Below are 21,651 nucleotides of genomic sequence, written 5' to 3'. Positions count from 1 at the left end.
CAGGAAAAAAAATTTGAAAGTTCGTCCTGAGTCATTACTTTTTAAAGTACATCCAAAAATGCTCTTTTTGACATGGGCTTAATTTTCGCTTCACAAAAAGTTCTCTTGAGGTGATATATAAAAATCTTTTGTTTTAATCTGTTAAAGAAATAAATTTTATTGAGCCAGGACATATAAAATAATAGAAATTTCGAAACAAAAATTGAAAAGTTTACCAATTCAAAATACTGAATCATATCAAATTCACAAGAAAATATAAACTCGTGTAAAATTGCAAGAAAATTATCTCATCCACACACAAAAAATTTTTTCTAATTCAATCACGAAATTAATTGATCCAATAAATTTTTTAATTGAAATGTCTTCAATAACGAAAATGATAGTATCAGTCACAGTTTTCATTGGACAAAAAAAAATATTTCATTAAAAATTCATTGATTTGAAAATTTCAATTAAATTTTTAATTGATTCAATTAAATTTTTTTATTGATATTGATTGCAAAGCTCAATTATATTTTGAAATAAAAACTATTTTCAATTACATTCTTATTTGACATTGTGGTTTTAGTTTGCTTAAAAAATTAATTGTTTGACATTTTTTTATTTAAAAATTAAGAAAATTTCCATCACTTTTTTAATTGACTTCATCCGAGCCAGCTGGAATTTGGTACGTGATTTCCGTGCCCTCAAAGAACCATGGCAAAATTGGTCCATATCGGTCCACACTTATACAGTAAAAAAAAAAACGTGGCCGAACAAGTGGAGAAGATGTTCTTTTTGGAACCGGAAGTGGTGCAAAATTGTCGCAGAAGCGATGAATTTAATATGTTTTTAAGATATTTGAAAGAAAACAAATAAAATTTCTCATTAAATATATGAAAAAGGGAATTATAAAAAATTGAATTAAAAGAACTTTGTGTGTAGTTAAAATAAAGAACTTCTGTGGGAGAACATTTTTGGAAGCATTTTAAATGTTGTGCCTTTAGAACAGCTTCCAATTTTTTTTTGCTGGGATATTGATGGTCTTAAGGATCAATTTTCTCTTGTTTCATAAGTAAACCTCGTTACTTTCAAATAGTATATCCAAATTTTCCATACAACATATGATACAACGATATTTACTATTTTAGCTTATTTACTATTTTCGCTTATCTTCAATTGACGAGATGTTTACATTTTTGTGACATTTTACTGAAGCGAATTTAAAGGAGATTTTCTTTGACCTACTCACTTTAAATTAATTCCCATACTCTGTTGAGAAAAGAAATTCCCAAAACATCTAATATTACAAATTCAATTTTTCCCAGAATTTTTCTTATTTTCTGGATTTTTCTTTTTTTTTTATCGGTGATACTCTGAATCACTTTTGAAATAAAATATCCATAATCTCTTCTTTTCGATGTGAATGCATGCAATAACCAAGTTAATGGTGAAGCTTAAATATGCATTGAGAGTATGTGATGTGAAATAATTTTCAACTTCAACCTGTTGGAAATGTGTTACCCGCCTTGACTAACGAACAGGCTCAAAAGCAATTGAGGATAAATACACTTTTTTACATTAGATAATTAAAGACGTTAAATTAAATATATTCATAAAAACAATGTGATGATGGTCGCTGGAGCTGTAGCATGGAACTGTAATAATACAATCGATCTGGAGTTGTAGGGTTGAACTGCAGTAGTAGGATCGAACTGGAATAGTTTGATACAACTGGGATAGTATAATCACGAAGGCATAGTTTGTTCATACTGAAGTAGTTGGATCCAACTAAAGCAACAGGATCGTTTTGGTGTAGTTGGATCAAATTGAAGCAATATCGAAGAACTGTAGAAGTTTGATCAAACCAGAGGAGCTTGTTTAAAAATATATTTTTAATTTAAAGGTATTGATAAAAAAAATCTATACAATGTGATGTGATGACCGTGGTCGCTTTCCAGTTTGATCAAAGTGGAGCTGTAGTATCGAACTGCAATAGTATAATCGATCAGGAGTTGTAGGATTGAACTACAGTAGTATGATCGTACTGGAGTAGTTTGATAAAACTGGGGTAGTATTATCTCGAATGAAAAGTTTCTTCATACTGAAGTGGTTGGATCAAACTAAATCAACAAGATGGAGCCACCGTGATGCAATGGTTAGCATGCCCGCCTTGCATACACAAGGTCGTGGGTTCGATTCCTGCTTCGACCGAACACCACAAAGTTTTTCAGCGGTGGATTATCCCACCTCAGTAATGCTGGTGACATTTCTGAATGTTTCAAAGCTTCACCAAGTGGTTTGACTGCAATATGGAACGCCGTTCGGACTCGGCCCCATATAAACGGACCTCCAGATTTGGCTTGTGAATCCTCTAAAAGAAGCAAACATCATCCGATCCGCCTGAAATTTGGTACATGATATTGGTATATGGTCTCTAACAACCATGCAAAATTGGTCCACATCGGTCCATAATCATAAATAGCCCCCATATAAACCGATCCCCAGATTTGACCTCCGGAGCCTCTAATATAAGCAAATTTGATCCAATCCGGCTGAAATTTGGTACATGGTGTAAGCATATGGTCTCTAACAACTATGCAAAAATTGGTCTACATCGGTCCATAATTATATATAGCCCCCATATAAACCGATACCCATATTTGACCACCGGAGCCCCTTGGAAGAGCAAAATTCATCCCATTCGGTTGAAATTTGGTACGTGATGTCAGTATATGGTATCCAACAACCATGCAGGAATTGGTTCATATCAGTCCATAATTATATATAGCCCCATATAAACCCATCCCGAGATTTGGTTTTGGAGCCTCTTGGAGAAGCAAAATTCATCCGATCTGGTTGAAATTTGGCACATGGTGTTAGTATATGATATTTAACAACCATGCCAAAAGTGGTCCATAATCATATATAGCCCCCATATAAACCGATCTCGAGATTTGGTTTTGGAGCCTCTGGCTGGAGCAAATTTCATCCGAGTCAGTTGAAATTTGGTACATTGTACTAGTATATGGCCGTTAACAACCATGCCTAACTAGGCCCATATCGGTCTATAGTTATATATAGCCCTCAGATAAATCGATCCCCAATCACACAAAAATTTGTCCATATCAAGTTCATAATTGTAGCCCCCATATAAGCGACCCCCATATTTCAATTCTGGCTCTCCACATGCCGTGCAAAAGTCCATATCGATTCGTAATTATTTGTAGACTTACCTATACATAACTTTTTTGTCTAATATATACCACGTATGGACTATTTCACCATTTAGAAAACGATGTTAAGAAGTTTTAAGATACCTTGCCATCGGTAAGTATTACCACAACGCAAGTAATTCGATTGTGGATCGCAATCCATGGTGGTGGGTACATAAGATTCGGCCTGGCCGAACTTACGGCCGTATATACTTGTTCAAATTAAGTTTCATAAAGTTGGAATTCTATGTTTATTATGGAAGTCGTACATAAAAATAATTTGTATTCAACATAACAAAGTGCTTTGATAAAATCGAAGAAGGGATGAATCCAAAATAGCTTAATCAAACTTCTGTAGTGTTGAACTGTTTGATCATACCAAAATAGTTTGACCCGCTTGGAGTAGTATTAAATACCTGAGCCAGTTTAATAGAACTGAAATTTGTTAATAGGACAAGTGACAGGGCCATATTTGATGAGCCACTTTATAGTAAGGATCGGCAATGGTATCACGCTATTACAGATATAACAATCCCAGACCAAACTTCTCAATGATGGTTACAGGTCATTGGCACAGGTCCACATAGGCAATCAGTTCGACTATTCGAATAAGAAATACCAGCTAGATGGCGGAGGTGTCGTTGTTCTCCATGTGTACAGAAGATCGATAAGAAGACATCCTGATGTGCAATCAAAATTGTTGGAGATATGTCACAGTATTCACTGATATAAAAATTCACCCATTAGTATCACAATTTTCGACTTTAGAGATTAGATACATTTTTGTTTCTTTTATTGCATTTTTCTTGGGGAACATAGCGCATTTACTAGAAAATTTCATTCTATTCTATTGTGACAAATTACTTTAACTTCTTATTACGACTTATTCACGGAGGCATCATGGTTCCTTGGGTGGTACTTTTGCGTAATGCGTATCCTATCCACTTCCATTATCGTCTGGTTATCTATGTTTTTATGGGATCTTCGGTTTAGATATAAAATGAACTTAGTTCTAAATCTCTTTCAGCCAATCATTGATATCATTCTTGTATCTTTGATAGTTTTGCGCGTTATTGAAGTAATAAATAATAAATCAGTTCAGCGGGAGGATTGGGCAATCGTATCATTGTTGTTGCCCTCATATTCATATGGTGCATATGTCCGTCCGTCCAACCATCCATTGGCAATTGCTCCATTCAGTTGTATTGTAAATCTGCTCCAATGGTTCGATCATATGTTCTGTTATGGTTATTGCCCGATCAGCGACATGAACTCGCCGCTGCACACTTTTCTTCATTCACATTTGGGCTTCCTTTAGCGTTATGCCTCCACCTCTCAGTGCGGCCAATATTAATAGCCGTATGTACAGCAGCCATGTCAGTGTTGTATGGTTTGTTTGTTTTTTATTATTTACATACAACATACAATATTATTAACGTGTTTTTCTTGGATTTGAAAATGTACACAGAGGAGTTTTTTTTTATTTCAGATTGCAATGATTGAGTCGATAGGAAATTATTTGATAATTTTTATATTTGTGGGAATTTGGAAACATAAACAGAGAAGTTGATATATGACAAGTTTATATTTGCAAAAATGAAATCAGTGATTATCAACCGTTTTATTATTCTACTATAACAAAAAATGTTGAGTTGTTTGATCAAACAGAAGTAGTTTGATCAAACTGAAGTAGTTTGACCATACAAGAGTAGTTTGATCAAACCCTAGTAGTTTAACCAAATATAAGCAATGAGACCAAACTCCAAAAGGTCTGATCAAACAGGAGTCGGTTATTAGAACTGAAGTAGTATGATCAAACTAGCATCGTATCATTGAAGTGGAGGTGCCAGTTTTGTTTTAACTACAGTAGGCTGATGGAATTAAAGTATTTACTTTATTCCAAATGGAAAAGTTTTATAACTCTCAAGTAGTTTGATGAAACAGGTTCGAACTGCTGTAGCATGTGAAAAGTGTGTGGGTTGGATAAAACTGGTGTATTTTGATAAAGCTGGAATAGTATGATGAACCTGGGCAGCAGTAGGATCAACCTGCAGTAGTATTGAACTGAAGTAGCATGATAAGAATAAGGTAGCATAACGTAACTGGAACACGATTGCTACAGTTGGCAGAATTCCACAAAAAATAGTAGATGTTTGGTAGATTGGTAGGATTCTTGATGTTTTGGTAGATTCTGCAAAATATACCGTTCCAATTAATTTTATATATTTTGACAAAACTTTCTATAGAAATAAAATTTTTGACAAAATTTTCTATAGAAATAAAATGCTGACAAAATTTTCTATAGAAATAAAATGCTGACAAAATTTTCTATAAAAAAATTTTTGACAAAATTTTCTATAAAACTAAAATTTTGATAAAAATTTCTATAGAAATAAAATTTTGAGAAAATTTTCTATAGAAATAACATTTTGACAAATTTTTCTATAGAAATAAAATTTTGACAAAATTTTCTATAGAAATAAAGTTTTGAGAAAATTTTCTCTAGAAATAAAATTTTGAGAAAAATTTTTATAGAAATAAATTTTGAGAAAATTTTTCACTAGAAATAAAGTTTTGAGAAAATGTTCTATACAAATAAAATTTTGACAAAATTTTCCGTAGAAATAAAATTTTTAGAAGATTTTCTATAAAAATAAAATTTTGAGAAAATTTTCTATACATATAAAATTTTGAGAAATTTTTCCATAGAAATAAAATTTTGAGAAGATTTTCTATAGAAATAAAATTTTGACAAAACTTTCTACAGAAATAAAATCTTTAATAAAATATTCTATAGAAATAAAATTATGATAAAAATTTCTATAGAAATAAAACTTTGACAATATTTTCTATAGAAATAAAATGTTGACAAAATTTTCTATAGAAATAAAATTTTGACAACATTTTCTATGGAAATAAAATATTGACAATATTTTCTACAGAATAAAAATTTGACAAAATTTTCTATGGAAATAAAATATTGACAAAATTTTATACAGAAATAAAAATTTGACAAACTTTTCTATAGAAATAAAATGTTTAATAAAATATTCTATAGAAATAAAATTATAATAAAAATTTCTATAGAAATAAAATTTTGAGAAGATTTTCTATAGAAATAAAATTTTGACAAAATTGTTATAGAAATAAAATTAGGAAAAAATTTTCTGAAGAAATAAAATTTCTTAAAAATATTTTTGAGTGTTGTTGACCTATTTTATGTTTATTCTGATTACTAAAATTTCGACAAAATTTTCTATAGAGATAAAATTTTGACAAAATGTTCTATATAAATAAAATTTTGACAAAATTTTCCATAGAAATAAAATTTTGAGAAGATTTTCTATAGAAATAAAATTTTGACAAAATTTTCTACAGAAATAAAATGTTTAATAAAATATTCTATAGCAATAAAATTATAATAAAAATTTCTATAGAAATAAAATTTTGAGAAGATTTTCTATAGAAATAAAATTTTGACAAAATATAAACAAAATTTTGACAAATTTTTCTATAGAAACAAAATTTTGACAAAATTATCTATAGAAATAAAGTTTTGACAAAATTTTGAAAAAATTTTTCTATAGAAATAAAATTTTGACAAAATTTCTATAGAATAAAAATGTTTACAAAAATTTTTACAGAAATAAAATCTTGATAAAAATTTCTACAGAAATAAAATTTTGACAAATTTTTCTATAGAAATAAAATTTTGACAAAATTTCTATAGAAATAAAATTTCGACAATTTATTTAAATAAAGTTTTGATAAAAATTTCTACAGAAATTCAGTTTTGACAAAAATTTCTATAGAAATAAAATTTTACAAAATTTTCTATAGAAATAAAATTTTGACAAAATTTTCTATAGAAATTAAATTTTGACAAAAATTTCTATAGAAATAAAATTTTGACAGAATTTTCTATAGAAATAAAATTTTGACAGAATTGTTATAGAAATAAAATTATAACAAAATTTTCTAAATAAATAAAATTTTGACAAAAATTTCTATATAATTTTAGTTTACAAAATTTTCTATAGAAATAAAATTTTGACAAAATTTTCTATAGAAATAAAAATTTGACAAAATTTTCTGTAGAAATAAAATTTTGACAAAATTTTCTATAAAGATAAAATTTTAACACAATCTTGAGAAAATTTTCTATTTTCTATGGAAAGAAAATTTATTACGAAATTTTCTATAGAAATAAAATTTTGACAAAATTTTGACAAAAATGTTCTATAGAAATAAAATTTTTTACAAAATTTTCTATAGAGAGAAAATTTTCTATAGAAATAAAATATTGAGATTATCTATAAAAATAAAATTATGAATATATATTTATAAAGGTCAAACAAAAAGAAAATTAATAAATTAAAAATACAATTTTTAATAAAGTTTTCTATAAAAATAAAATTTTGGCAAAATTTTCTATAGAAATTAAATTTTGATAAAAATAGCTATAGAATTAAAATTTTAACAAAAATTTGTATTGAAATAAAATGTTGACAAAATTGTTATAGAAATAAAATTTCGACAAAATATTCTATAGAAAAAAAATTTTGACAAAATTTTCTATAGAAATAAAATTTTGAGAAGTTTTTCTATAGAAATAAAATTTTGACAAAATTTTCTACAGAAATAAATTTTTTAACAAAATTTTTCAAGGAAATAAAATTTTGACAAAATTTTCTCCAGAAATAAAATTTTTAACAAAATTATCTATAGAAATAAACTTTGGGGAAATATTTTATAGAAATAAAAAAAAATTTTTATAGAAATAAAATTGTTGACAAAATTTTCTATGGAAATAAAATATTGACAAAATTTTCTACAGAAATAAAAATTTGACAAAATTTTCTAAAATTTTGACAACATTTTCTTTAGAAAAATAAGTAAATAAGTAATAAAATTTCGAAAAAATTTTCTACAGAAATAAAATTTTGAAAAAAATTTCTATAGAAATAAAATTGTTGACAAAATTTTCTATAGAAATAAAATTGTTGACAAAATTTTCTATAGAAAAAAAAATTGACAAAATTTTCTATAGAAATAAAATTTTGAGAATGTTTTCTCTAGAAATAAAATTTGGAGAAAATTTTCTCTAGAAATAAAATTTTGAGAAAATTTTTTATTGAAATAAAATTTTGACAAAATTTTCAATAGAATTAAAATTTTTGACAAACTTTTCTATAGAAATAAAATATTTACATAATTTTCTATCAAAATAAAATATTGACAAAATTTTCTATACAAATAAATTTTTGACAAAATTTTCTAACCACTAACCACAAAAAAATTATCAAAACTTCCAAAATATTTTTTTTTTTTAATTTTGGTAGATTTTTGGTATAATGTTCTTAAAATTTTTGTAGATTATTTTTGACACGAGTGGCAAACGTGAACTGTAGTAGTTTGATGAAACGGGGACATGTAGATTTGGCCATCTGACAAACTCATTCCGGACGGTCCTAAACCCACAGAAACCTAAGACTGAGGTATAACACAAAAGAAAAGTTGTAACACTGCTCGCTGCACTAGAATGAGGACTTTGCCTCCCATTTTACCTTCTTTACCATGATCCACAGATACCTTTTTGCATATATTTGTGAACCCCAAATATTAATACTATTCCCTAACTCAAATTCCAAAATTACCACATATTATTGGAGAGTTTGGTCTGATACAGAAGCAGTTCGATCTCACTGGAACAGTTTGATGTCTCTAGAGCCATCTGATCACACCAGAGCCATGGGTTGAAAGAGAATATTTTGAAAGCTACCACAATGAATACTCGCCATACATACAAAGTTCATGGATTTTATCCCAGCTTCGATCGAATAGTTTGAACGGTCTAGAGCAGTTTGATCAGTCTAGAACTGGTCTGACTGGAGCAGATAGTTTCGCCATACTGAAGTAGTTTGATCTCATTGGAATATTTTGATCTTTCTAGAGCCATCTGATCACAACAGATCCATATGGTAGCATTTGAGCGTTTTGATCAAACTTATGTTTGTATGATCAAACTAATAGTAGTTTGATCAAACCGGAGCAGTTGGACTAAATTGTATAATCCAATGTTATCAACAATAAATCAAATTATTTCTCACTGCATATTTGATTTTTCATTTCTCATCGCCGGCACTATGTTATCGGCGTTGTTGTCGGTGTTGTTTGCTTAACGATAACTAATGTTACAAGCATACATATCATCATCATCAAACTCATAGTCATACTCATGGTGGTTGTGGGCATCTTTTTAACAACATCACAAATAACCACCGTATGGGAATTGGTCATGGCAGCAGTGTAGCCTTATCATTTGGACAAACTAACAGCAAAACTAAGGCAATGCCAAAAAAATTGGAAAATTGTGCGCATACGTTTAAGAACAGATATTGCACGAGCCATGAGTACCCTCAAAGAATTCGCAGCTCTTGCCAAAGCAAACCTGTCCTATGTGGACACAAAACAAAAAAATTGGAGTACCAATACTAAATACAATATGAAAGATTTTTATTGTCTCAATTGCTACAGCAGCGTTTCCTACGACAGCATCAGAATTATCCAGCAATAATACCGGAGAATAAAATACTTTTTTTTTCTTCGTATATTTTGTTAATATTTGTTGGGAACGTGTTGTTGAATAACTCTGCTCCACTATAGAGAGGCAGAGCTTGTTCCATTACTCCACCTTGATAGCTTAACTTAAGACCACCAAACCACCAAACATCTTTACATTGTCTTCATGCTGACCAGGGAGCTTTCGAAGAGATAGAGACATACATAGGGACAGACATCCCCTACTTCCTCGAGGATTAGTTGTATGGTATTTGTACTCTTCTTTGTAGTTTGTATTTTTGCAGTTAGATCTTAACGATTTGTTTTTTCCCCATTTTTTTTTTTTGTTTCTTTGTTGTAAATGTGTAAAACGGCAAAAATAGTTACGCCCACTTTGGTATCTCAATTAAAAATATTTGTTTTACCAGGTTTTGTGTTGGCCTAAGAGAGCAGAGTAAAGCGAAAAGGATTTCTGGTCAATGTTTTATTTGAGATGTGTTTAGATAGAGAATGAGTTTTTGTAAGTTTGTTTTTTGTTTGTTTTTTTTTTTTGTGTTATTTTTGAATGACTGAATTACCCAAAATACATATTCCAGTAATGAACAATGAAGGAAGTAAAGAATGGATATTGAAGTGAAGAAGTGTAAATATTTTTTTTTGTACCTTGGTTATTGGAAAAAAAAATCATGTGCAATACCCTACACGAAGTCTATATTGTGATATTAAATTTTGAAAGCACTTCGTCTGATTAGATTAATTAAAGCATAATAATAATGAGAGAAGTTTGAAGGTTTCTTCAAAAATGGAAACAAAGTAGTTTGATCAAACTGGAGCAGTTTGATCATACCGATCAAGTTGCAAACTACGGATTTCAGCTGTAGTGTGGACAAAAGACAAGCAACAGACTGTGGAATATAAAAACTACTGCTTCAGGGAATATCCTCAGCATTCACCTTGACCATCCCCATGGGGTAGTCCAAAGTTATAAGAGAGATGGATATTAATCAGGATTCTAAAGATAATGGGTGACAGTGACTAGTATGAAGGATAAATATATTTTCAGAGTCCATCTACAATTCCTAGCATACACCAAATAAACAGAGACCTCCGTCGAAATAAGTTTTTTTTATACCCTCCACCATTGGATGGGGGTATATTAACTTTGTCATTCCGTTTGTAACACATCGAAATATTGCTCTAACCTACGTCAAAGCCGACTACAAGCAGCTTCCAGGACAGGAGTTTTATACGGCAAAAGGAAGGGGAAAGGTAGCAGATATTTTCAAGCACATAAAACTGTCAAAGTTCACAAAGAAATATCTGGTTTGGCAAGCCATCTATACCTGTGGCATGAAAAGCAGCATTTTCATAGCTTCCGGGACTGTCAACCAAGAAATTTACGTGAAAGAGTGTTTGAATAAACGACTGCTGCCTTTCCTGAAGAAACACGGTTGTTCCGTACTGTTTTGGCCGGATTTGGCCATGGAGTGGTACGCCACCAACAACGTGCAGGTGGTTCCCAAGGACAAGAACCCTCCCAACACGCCAGAGCTAGGCCCAATTGAGAAATACTGGGCTATTGTCAAGCGGAACCTAAAGAAGACCAAAAAACTGCTAAGGACGAGCAGCAGTTCAAGGCAAACTGGCTTTCTGCGGCGAAGAAGGTGGACAAGGTGGCTGTACAAAATCTGATGGCAGGTGTTAAGCGTGAGGCCCGGCAATTCGGATTTGGAAAAGCGAAAGCCTAACTGAACATTTTTCCTGAATTTTATACTAATTGAACTTGAAAAAGAAATTTAATTTGATTTTTTAAATAAACGATTTCACCGATTTACACGCGTTTTCCCTTGACCAAATTTTGACCGTATCACCCTCAAAGACCCCTTGCAGACCCTCTAAGAGAAGCAAATTTCATCCGATCCGGCTGAAATTTGGTACATAGTGTTACTATATGGTTTCTAACAACCATGCAGAAATTGGTCCATATCGGTCCATAATTACATATAGCCTCCATATAAACCGATCCCCCGATTTGGTTTGCGGAGCCTCTAAGAAAACCAAATTTCATCCGATCCGGCTGAAATTTGGTACACGGTGTTGGTATATGTTATCTAATGACCATGCAAAAATTGGTCCACATCGGTCCATAATTATATATAGCCTCCATATAAACCGATCCCCCGATTTGGCTTGCGGAGCCTCTAAGAGAAGCAAATTTCATCCGATCGGGTTGAAATTTGGTACATGGTGGTGGTATATGTTCTCTAATGACCATGCAAAAATTGGTCGACATCGGCCCATAATTATATATAGCCTCCATATAAACCGATGCCCAGATTTGACCTCCGGAGCCTCTTAGAGGAGCAATCCGATCCGATTGAAATTTGGTACGTGGTGTTAGTATATTGTCTTTAACAACAATGCCAAAAGTGGTCCATATCGGTCCATAATTATATATAGCCCCCATATAAGCCGATCCCCAGATTTGACCTCCGTAGACTCTTAGAGGAGCACAATTCATCCGATCCGCTTGAAATTTGGTACGTGGTGTTAGTATATGGTCTCTAACAACCATGCAAGAATTGGTCCACATCGGTCCATAATTATATATAGCCCCCATATAAACCGATCCCCAGATTTGACTTCCGGAGCCTCTTAGAGGAGCAAAAGTCATCCGATCCGATTGAAATTTGGTACGTGGTGTTAGTATATGGTATCCAACAAGCATGCAGGAATTGCTCCATATCGGTACATAATTATATATAGCTCCCATATAAACCGTTCCCCAGATTTGATCTCCGGAGCCTCTTGGTGGAGCAAAATTCATCCGATCCGGTTGAAATTCGGAACATGGTGTTAGAATGTGGTCTCTAACCAACACGCAAGAATTGGTCCATATCGGTCTATAGTAATATATATAGCCGATCCCCAATCACACAAAAATTGATCCATATCGGTTCATAATCATGGTTGCCACTCGAGCCAAAAATTATCTACCAATTTTTTTTAATAGAAAACATTGTCAAAATGTTATTTCTATAGAAAATTTTGTCAAAATTTTATTTCTATAGAAAATTTTGTCAAAATTTTATTTCTGTAGAAAATTTTGTCAAATTTTTATTTCTGTAGAAAATTTTGTTAAAATTTTATTTCTATAGAAAATTTTGTCAAAATTTTATTTTTATAGAAAATGTTGTCAAAATTTTATTTCTATAGAAAATTTTGTCAAAATTTTATTTCTATAGAAAATTTTGCTAAAATTTTATTTCTATAGAAAATTTTGTCAAAATTTTATTTCTATAGAAAATTTTGCTAAAATTTTATTTCTATAGAAAATTTTTTCCAAATTTTATTTCTATAGATTTTTTTTCCAAATTTTACTTCTATAGAAAATGTCAAAATTTTATTTCTATAGAAACTTTAAACATAATTATATACGTATTTAATCGGCCTTATTTAGTTTAATATATACCACTTATGGACGGTGTTAAGAAGTTTTAAGATACCTTGCCATCAGCAAGTGTTACCAAAACCCAAGTAATTCGATTGAGGATGACAGTCTTCAGTAGAAGTTTCTACGCAATCCATGGTGGCGGGTACATAAGTTTCGGCCTGGCCGAACTTACGGCCATATATACTTGTTTTCATCTACGCTAATACGCCAGCTTTCCCTAGTTTTGTTCTTAATCCCTCAGCTTAAAGACCTTCGATTCATCTAAACCCCTTTATAGGGCATATACCGGTCGTTGCTATCTTTCAAATTCACGCTCTCCTTTTCAATTTCCAACTACTCGTACACAACATTTTTAAATCACAAGAAAACTTAACCACCTTCTTACAAATTTATATCTCAATTTTGTATGCTACCTAAAAAAGAATATTCGCGTAGTATTGAATCTTGGGCATTCAACAAAAACAATGCCTTAATCCCAAAGGTCGTTCAACACAAACTGGGCAACAAAATAACTTTTCAATTTAACATTGGCGATGATTTATGTACCCCAAAACAAATCAATAAATTTGGATTTCCAAACTAAAGGTGTTTCTCCCAAAAGTGAGAAATGAAGTTGATCATTAAATTTAAGTCGGTGGTGTTTGTATTCGATTTTAAATTTGAATTTTCATTTTCTCTTTACAGTCTGACATTGTCCACCAATCCGTTTACGAATTAGTCCATTCCGAAGATCGTGAAGAATTGCAAAGACAATTACTATGGAATTCCTTTTTACCCGCAGATATGTCTAGCATGCAATTAGCAGAGACTTTGGCACCCGATAAGGCTCTCTATTTGGAGAGAAGTTTTACCGTACGTTTCAGATGCCTGCTTGATAATACATCGGGATTTTTACGTTTGGATATACGGGGGCGAATTAAAGTTTTACATGGACAAAATCGTAAAACCGAAGAACCTCCATTGGCCTTATTTGCCTATTGTACACCATTCGGACCACCAAGTCTTCTGGAAATACCGCACAAAGAGAATATGTTTAAATCCAAGCATAAATTGGATTTTTCATTGGTATCCATGGATCAGAGGTAAGCATTGATGAAAGGGAGAAAATAGAATCAAAATTAATAATGATATATTTACAGAGGCAAACATATTTTGGGTTATTCCGATGCCGAACTAGTCAATATGGGTGGTTATGACTTGGTCCACTACGATGATTTGGCCTATGTGGCAAGTGCTCATCAAGAACGTAAGTATAGAGAAGCTCTTGTTGATTTCTGATATGGTAAAAATAGAAACATTTTGCAAAATTTTTCTTAAGAAATAAAATTTTGACAATATTTTCCATAGAAATACAATTTTGACAAAATTTTCTATAGTAATAAAACTTTGACACAATTGTCTATAGAAATAAAACTTTGACAAAATTTTCTTTAGAAATAAAATTTTGACAAAATTTTCTATAGAAATTAAATTTTAACAAAATTTTCTATAATAAATTAAATTGTTGAAAAAACGTCTAAAGAAATAAAATTGTGACAAAATTTTCTATAGAAATAAGGTTTTGACAAAATATTCTATAGAAATAAAATTTTGACAAAATTTTCCATAGAATTAAAATATGACAAAGTTTTCTATAGAAATAAAATTTTGGCAAAAGTTTCTATAGAAATAAAATTTGACAAAATTTTTTATAGAAATAATATTATGATAAAATGTTCTATAGAAATGAAATTTTTAGAAAATTTTCTATAGAAATAAATTTTGACAAAATTTTATTTCTATAAAAAAATATGTTGACAAATTTTTCTATGGAAATTAAATTTTGAAAATTTTTTTTCAAAAATAGAATTTTGACAAAATTTTCTTTAAAATCAAATTTTGACAAAATTTCCTATAGAAATAAAATTTTGAGGAAATGTTCGATAGAAATAAAATTTTGACAAAATTTTCTATAGAAATAAAATTTTGACAAAATTTTTTAAGAAATAAAAATTTTGACAAAATTTTCTATAGAAATAAAACTTTGACAACATTTTCTAAAAAATAAAACTTTGACAAAGTTTTCTAAAAAATAAAATGACGATAAACTTTTCTATACAAATAAAATTTCGGCAAAATTTTCCATAGAAATAAAATGTTGACAAAACTTTCTATAGAAATAATATTTTTATAAAATGTTCTATAGAAATAAAATTTTGACAAAATTTTCTATAGAAATAAAATTTTGACAATGTTTTCTAAAGAAATAAAATGTTGACAAAATTTTCTATAGAAATAACATTTTAACAAAATTTTCTGTACAAATAAAATTTTGTACAGAAATTTATTTATAAATAGAAATAAAATTTTGACAAAATTTTCTATAGAATTAAAATGTTGACAAAATTTGCTATAGAAATAAAATGTTGACAAAATTTTCAATCAAAATACAATTCTGGCAAAATTTTCTATAAAATCAAATTTTGACAAAATTTTCTATAGAAATAAAATTTTGACCAAATTGTTTATGGAAATCAAATTTTGACAAAATTTTTGATAGAAATAAAATTTTGACAAAATTTTCTATAGAAATAAAATTTTGACGCAATTTCCTATAGAATTAAAATTTTAAGAAAAATTTCTATAGAAATCAAATTTTGGCAAAGTTTTCTATAGAAATAAAAATTTGTCAAAATTTGCTATAGAAATAAAATTTTGATAAAAATTTTCTATAGAAATAAAATTTTGACAAAATTTTTCATAGAAATAAAATTATGACAAAATTTTCTATAGAAATAAAATTTTGGCAAAATTTTCTATAGAAATAAAATGTTGACAAAAATGTCTATAGAAATAATATTTTGATAAAATGTTCTATAGAAATAAAAATGTTGACAAATTTTCCTTTGGAAATAAAATTTTGACAAAATTTTCTATAGAAATAAAACTTTGACAAAAGATTCTATAGAAATAAAATTTTGACAAAATTTCCTATAGAATTAAAATTTTGACAAAATTTTGTATAGAAATAAAATGTTGACAAAATTTTCAAACAAAATACAATTCTGGCAAAATTTTCTTTAAAATCAAATTTTGACAAAATGTTCTATAGAAATAAAATGTTGACCAAATTGTTTATAGAAATAAAATTTTGACAAAATTTTCTATAGAAATAACATTTTTGATAGAAATAAAATTTTGAGAACATTTTCTATAGAAATAAAATTTTGAGAAATTTTTCTATAGAAATAAAATTTTGACAGCATTTTCTAGAAATAAAAGGTTGATAAAAATTTTCTATATGAATAAAATTGTGGCTAAATTTTCTACAGAAATAAAATTTTGACAAAATATTCTATAGAAATAAAATTTTGAGGAAATTTTCTATAAAAATACAATTAAAAAAATATATATAATAAAAAAAAATAAAAGTCCAAGGCATCTTCGACACATTTGTCCCTCTATATGATTCCCATGGTCCTCCAAATTTTCGTCTTCTTGCGTAAACCTCCAGTCTTATTCTTCTTTAGTCACCCCATAGGGTTCTCTTTGCCCTTAAGACATTTTCGCTTGTTAATTTATTTCAAGTCCCTGTTACCATGCTGGGTCAGGTCCTGAATATGGGTGGATCTAGATCTCACGAAAGCAGGACAGTGCCCCAAAGTCTCTTCGCACTGGTGTGTCCTCTACTTTAGGTGCCCGGTTATGGCTAAAACAGTGCAGTTCACATAGGATGTGCTCCAAGGTCCCTTTGGCACATGTATGCCATAATACTCCCTTTGCTCCTACGACTATTGCGCTGATTACTTTATTTCAAATCCCTGTTTCCAAGCTGAGTCAGGTCCCGAACTAGATATTCTCCAATATAGTGTGCTCTAGATCTTGCGAAAACAGGGCTGTGCTCCAAGGTCTCTTGGGTACAGACATGCCCTCTCCTCTAGTTGCCCGATTTTGATTTCCACAGTCCTCCGAACTGTAATATTTTGCATTCCAATACGTTATGCCCTCCAGCTATCCGTGCAAAATTTTTCTTGTCCTGGTCTCTTCTGAGACATTCTCCAAATTCCCGTATTACCCGCACGTCAGACCAAGGGTCAATGCTGTGGGACGATAATCGGAATAGGATCTTGTTTCCCTCTGGTGTCTGCTTTAAAGTCCCACTTAAGGATTATGTTACTATTCTCGGTTGTTGCGGAACTCCCTTATTATCCTTTGATGGTTCATCACGTTTTTTTCGTTCCTTCCATTCCTCTCGACATCTTCAACCTCCTATGTATCCCTATAGGTCTAAAGCCTAGCATTGTTTCCAAAGCTCTAGCTGACCTAGTCTTCATTGCCCCGGTCCATTATAAAATTAATCTTTTGCATTTCTCCTCAAACCATCGCGATCTAGGTCGCCAGTTGTTACACTTCTACAAGTTTACAATAACACTAACTATTTTAATGAAACAACGAACCCCCAGTCTAGTGGTAGTTCGATGTGATAGCATACCGCCAATTCCAGCAACATGCATTGGTTGCAAAGAATAGTTTGTTTCAAACTTAACTAGTATGATGCGATCCCAAATAGTTTGAAGCGTTTCATTCTACAACAACCAGTTTGCTTAGCACAGTATTTTCATAATTTAATGCATCTCAAACCTGTTTGAAACAAACTAAACTTAATTGTTTGAAATTAAATGGAATATTGCCTTCAAAAATAAAAATTCAAAAATATTTTTTCTTTTCTTTCCTACAGTTCTTAAAACTGGTGCTTCCGGTATGATTGCCTATAGATATCAAAAGAAAGATGGTGAATGGCAATGGCTGCAAACAAGGTTGGTTCTAGACAATTCAACACCTGTGTTAACTCCTAACCTATACTCTCTCACATCTTTTATTCTTTTACAGTTCCCGTCTGGTTTATAAAAACTCCAAACCGGATTTTGTCATCTGTACCCATCGAGTGTTAATGGATGAAGAGGGATTTGATCTTTTGGGCAAGAGGACCATGGATTTCAAAGTCAGTTACTTGGATACAGGTTTGGCATCAACATATTTCTCGGAAGCAGATCAATTAGTGGTACCACCAAGTGGGTCTCCTAATTCCTTGCCACCCCCTGTAACACCAACAAGGCCAAATCGCCGCTATAAGACCCAACTAAGAGATTTTCTCTCCACTTGTCGATCGAAACGTAAAATGCAGCAACAAAATCAACAATCCTCTCCATTGGGACAGGTGAGAAGGATTTAAAACAAAATAAAAAAAAAAAAACTTTAATTCATTTTCCCCTTCTCTCTCTCTTTCTGTCGTTTAGGTTACTTCACCAGCCCCTGTAGTTGAATATCTTCCAGATCCTGCTGCTGCCGTGGCTGCAGCCTATTCCAATTTGAATCCCATGTATACCACATCGCCATATGCCACGGCTGCGGATAATATCTATATGGGAACTTCAGTACATTCCACAAATTTCTATCCCGTAACAGAAAATCTCTTCCATCAGTATCGTTTGCAAGGTGTGGGAGGCTATTATGCCGATTATCATCATTCAGCGGCGCCTGCTTCAGCTTATGTTACAAATGGTTTTCTGTCCTATGATGGTTATACCATAACCTCCAAAGAAGAGAAATGGCAAGATGGTGGTAAATACTATAGTGGCTATAGTAGTGGTTATGGGAGTCCCACCTCAACGCCTCAGGTAAGTTTCCTTAGGGCTTTTGTGGGAATCTTGCCGTTTTTTAATATCTTGCACAAAATTTCAGCAAGTTCCTTTGAAAACGCCAAAGTCTTCACCTCATGTTATGGAAGTTGTATCGTGCTCTTCGAATGGTCCATCTCCCGTAGGAGGAGGAGCCATAGTGAATAATCTCAATAATTCCCATAGCTCTTCCACGGCTCTCTCAAATGGTCCTGCAGTTATAACACCCAAGGTGGAAATGGCCTCACAGGATCAATATGAACGGCAAACTGTATTGATGTGGGGTTCCCAATCCAGTGGTATACCCATAAATACCCTGAATGCATCCACGAATGCAACGGCATCCAATAGACAGCATAGCACAAATGAACGTTCTCCACAAACAACACCCCTATCGAATGGCCTGGCTTATGACAATGAATCCACAGCCAAATGGAATGGCTCAGCCAAGGAAGCCAAAACGTCTTCCACTCCTGATTCCAGTTATCAAATGCATCACGATGACTCTGGCCTCTATTCGGCATCATCGCATACCACCTCACCTCAACATCGTTTAAGCAGTAGCGGCAGCAGTTCAGGAGGATCAGGACCTGGTGGTTCTTCTCTATCACACAATACGGTGGCTGAAACTCTTTCGACTTCTACGTTACACTCAAAAGCACCCAAAAACTCTACACCTTCATCTTCCACTAATGCACCACCACCACCTCCGCCAAGTATTGCAGTGACACTAGTGACGGAATCCCCGAATACTTCACTATTGGCTGTGCAACATACGACTACCACCTCATCATCTGCGTCTGCATCTTCGGGGCATATAATGCACCACTCCAATCACCAATCACATATACAGAATTCACTGAATCACCAGCAAATGTCACCCCAAGACCACCATAATCACAATCATAACCACCCTAGCACCCATCACCATCTTCAATCACATCAGATTTCGAATGCTCATGCGCATCATCAGCACACCACACCACAACAAAGTCACAGTTCTGGGGCTTCGGTTTCACCCCATTCGCATCATCATCACCACCATCCGCACCATGGCACCATTGCACCTCACCATCACCATCACCACAATCATACGCCTCACCATCCTCATCATCATCATCACCATCATCCCCACCACCATCATCATTCGGCAACGGCGGCGGTGTCAGGATCTGTTAGCAGTGGTGGCAGTAGTATATCCGCTGCTGCCGCTGCAGCAGTTGCATCCAATGGCAGTGAGGTATGGAGTCCTGCAGCTTCCTATGCCACTCAATATGCTTCACAGTATTTCTCCTATCACCACCACCATCATCATTCGGCTGCGGCACATCATCATGCCCATGCAGCGAGTGCGTCGGGCACTGCAATTACAGCACCATCACTACCACCACCTCTACCACCGCACATAAGTAGCAGCACTCAGTAGTTCCATTATTGTCTGTAGTAGAACTTTTTTTCTTTCATTCTGTTGTTCCAAAATGAACAAAAGCAAAAAACCAAATTCAGCACTTCAACCACCAACATGACCACCAAGAAATAAAAATCGGGTGTGTACCTCATCTAGTCTCTACTATCTATCATATGTAGACCATTATAGATTTAAGTGTTTTGCAAAGGATTTAAGAATTTTGTAGAAGAATATGGCTCATTTCCGTGTCTTTAATTTAAGTCCAATACTTGTCAGTCCAATGAAGTAAAAAATTCTGCAAATTTGTGGAATGTCTTCAAATTTTTCCTCAATCTTTGATATTGCATGAATTTCAGACATCTTCATAACATTTTTTGGTTAGCATCGAACTACTTACAGTTGTATCGAACCAATTTTAACAGCATCAAACCATTTTATGTTGCATCAAACTAGATTTCAAACTAGCTGAGCTTTTTCATGATATTGAAGGAACTCAGTTGAATGCCTTTTTCGACTGATTCTGAAGGGTATATTTCTTCGACACACTCTAGTTATTCTCTCCCTTAGAGCTAACTTATTTTAATTGCGTTCGTTCTCAAACTGATATTTGTCGTAACAGACCAATCGGAAGGAGTCAAACCATTTTCAGTTACATCGAATTGGATTGTCAAAATTTTTAATTTTTCCCATTAAATCTACTATAACTTTCTTCTACGCTGTAGAAAGTTATAGTAGATTTAATGGGAAAAATTAAAAATTTTGACAATCCAATATTACCTTCGATATAAGGAATTTGAAGAGTTTTTGGATTGGAATAGATCAAGGACAAGGATACTTGGTAGATCTGTTATGGATCTGAAAAGGATACGCTTCTTTTTTCGACTGATTCTGAAGGGCTTATTTCTTCTCCTTGGGGTTGCTAATTTCTAGTAATTGCACATTTTAGTTCTCGTAGTGGTTCGATGCCCTATGATATGGCATCAATTACAGGAATTTCTTTTCAATTCGTTTGTTCTCAAATTGATATTGCTCGTATCAAACCAATCGGAAGGAGTCAAACCATTTTCAGTTACATCGAAACTAATATTTCCCTCAATATCAGCAATTTGATTATTTTGTGGAACTGAAATGGATGAAGAGCAAAGCTACTTGGAATGTTTGTTCTGGATGTGAAATGGATACCCTTCTTTTTTCGACGGATTCTGAAATTCGCTTTGTCATACCCAATTTCCTTAGAGTGGATAACTCTTCTTTACCCACACCCTACCATTAATGGCCTTCTTTCTCTCAATTACAGGCATTAAACGTTTTATTGTTATAGTCGTTGTTGGAACGTATGCAGAGGGGAACTCAAGGCGCTAGGTCCCCTATGATTTT

General features: G+C 32.1%; 1 protein-coding gene across 2 annotated transcripts in view; it reads left to right on the top strand.

The window, feature by feature from the left end:
* Nucleotides 1-21,651, top strand: part of ss (aryl hydrocarbon receptor spineless) — a 200,911-nt gene that overhangs the window by 171,045 nt on the left and 8,215 nt on the right. Inside the window, exons 6-11 of one of the 2 annotated variants that reach the window (XM_075289959.1) lie at nt 13,894-14,291; nt 14,349-14,455; nt 17,927-18,005; nt 18,079-18,406; nt 18,486-18,866; nt 18,931-19,485. In XM_075289959.1, the coding sequence (XP_075146074.1) occupies nt 13,894-14,291; nt 14,349-14,455; nt 17,927-18,005; nt 18,079-18,406; nt 18,486-18,866; nt 18,931-19,485 (1,848 nt within the window). Of the gene's footprint in view, nt 1-13,893; nt 14,292-14,348; nt 14,456-17,926; nt 18,006-18,078; nt 18,407-18,485; nt 18,867-18,930; nt 20,414-21,651 lie in introns of both variants that reach the window. The other variant, XM_075289958.1, reaches the window with a different exon arrangement.

This window comes from Haematobia irritans, chromosome 1 (assembly GCF_050003625.1).
Source record: "Haematobia irritans isolate KBUSLIRL chromosome 1, ASM5000362v1, whole genome shotgun sequence".
Classification (NCBI taxonomy): Eukaryota; Metazoa; Arthropoda; class Insecta; order Diptera; family Muscidae; genus Haematobia; species Haematobia irritans.
The sequence above is the reverse complement of the archived record's forward strand: the minus strand, read 5'-3'. Positions and strand labels throughout refer to the sequence as shown.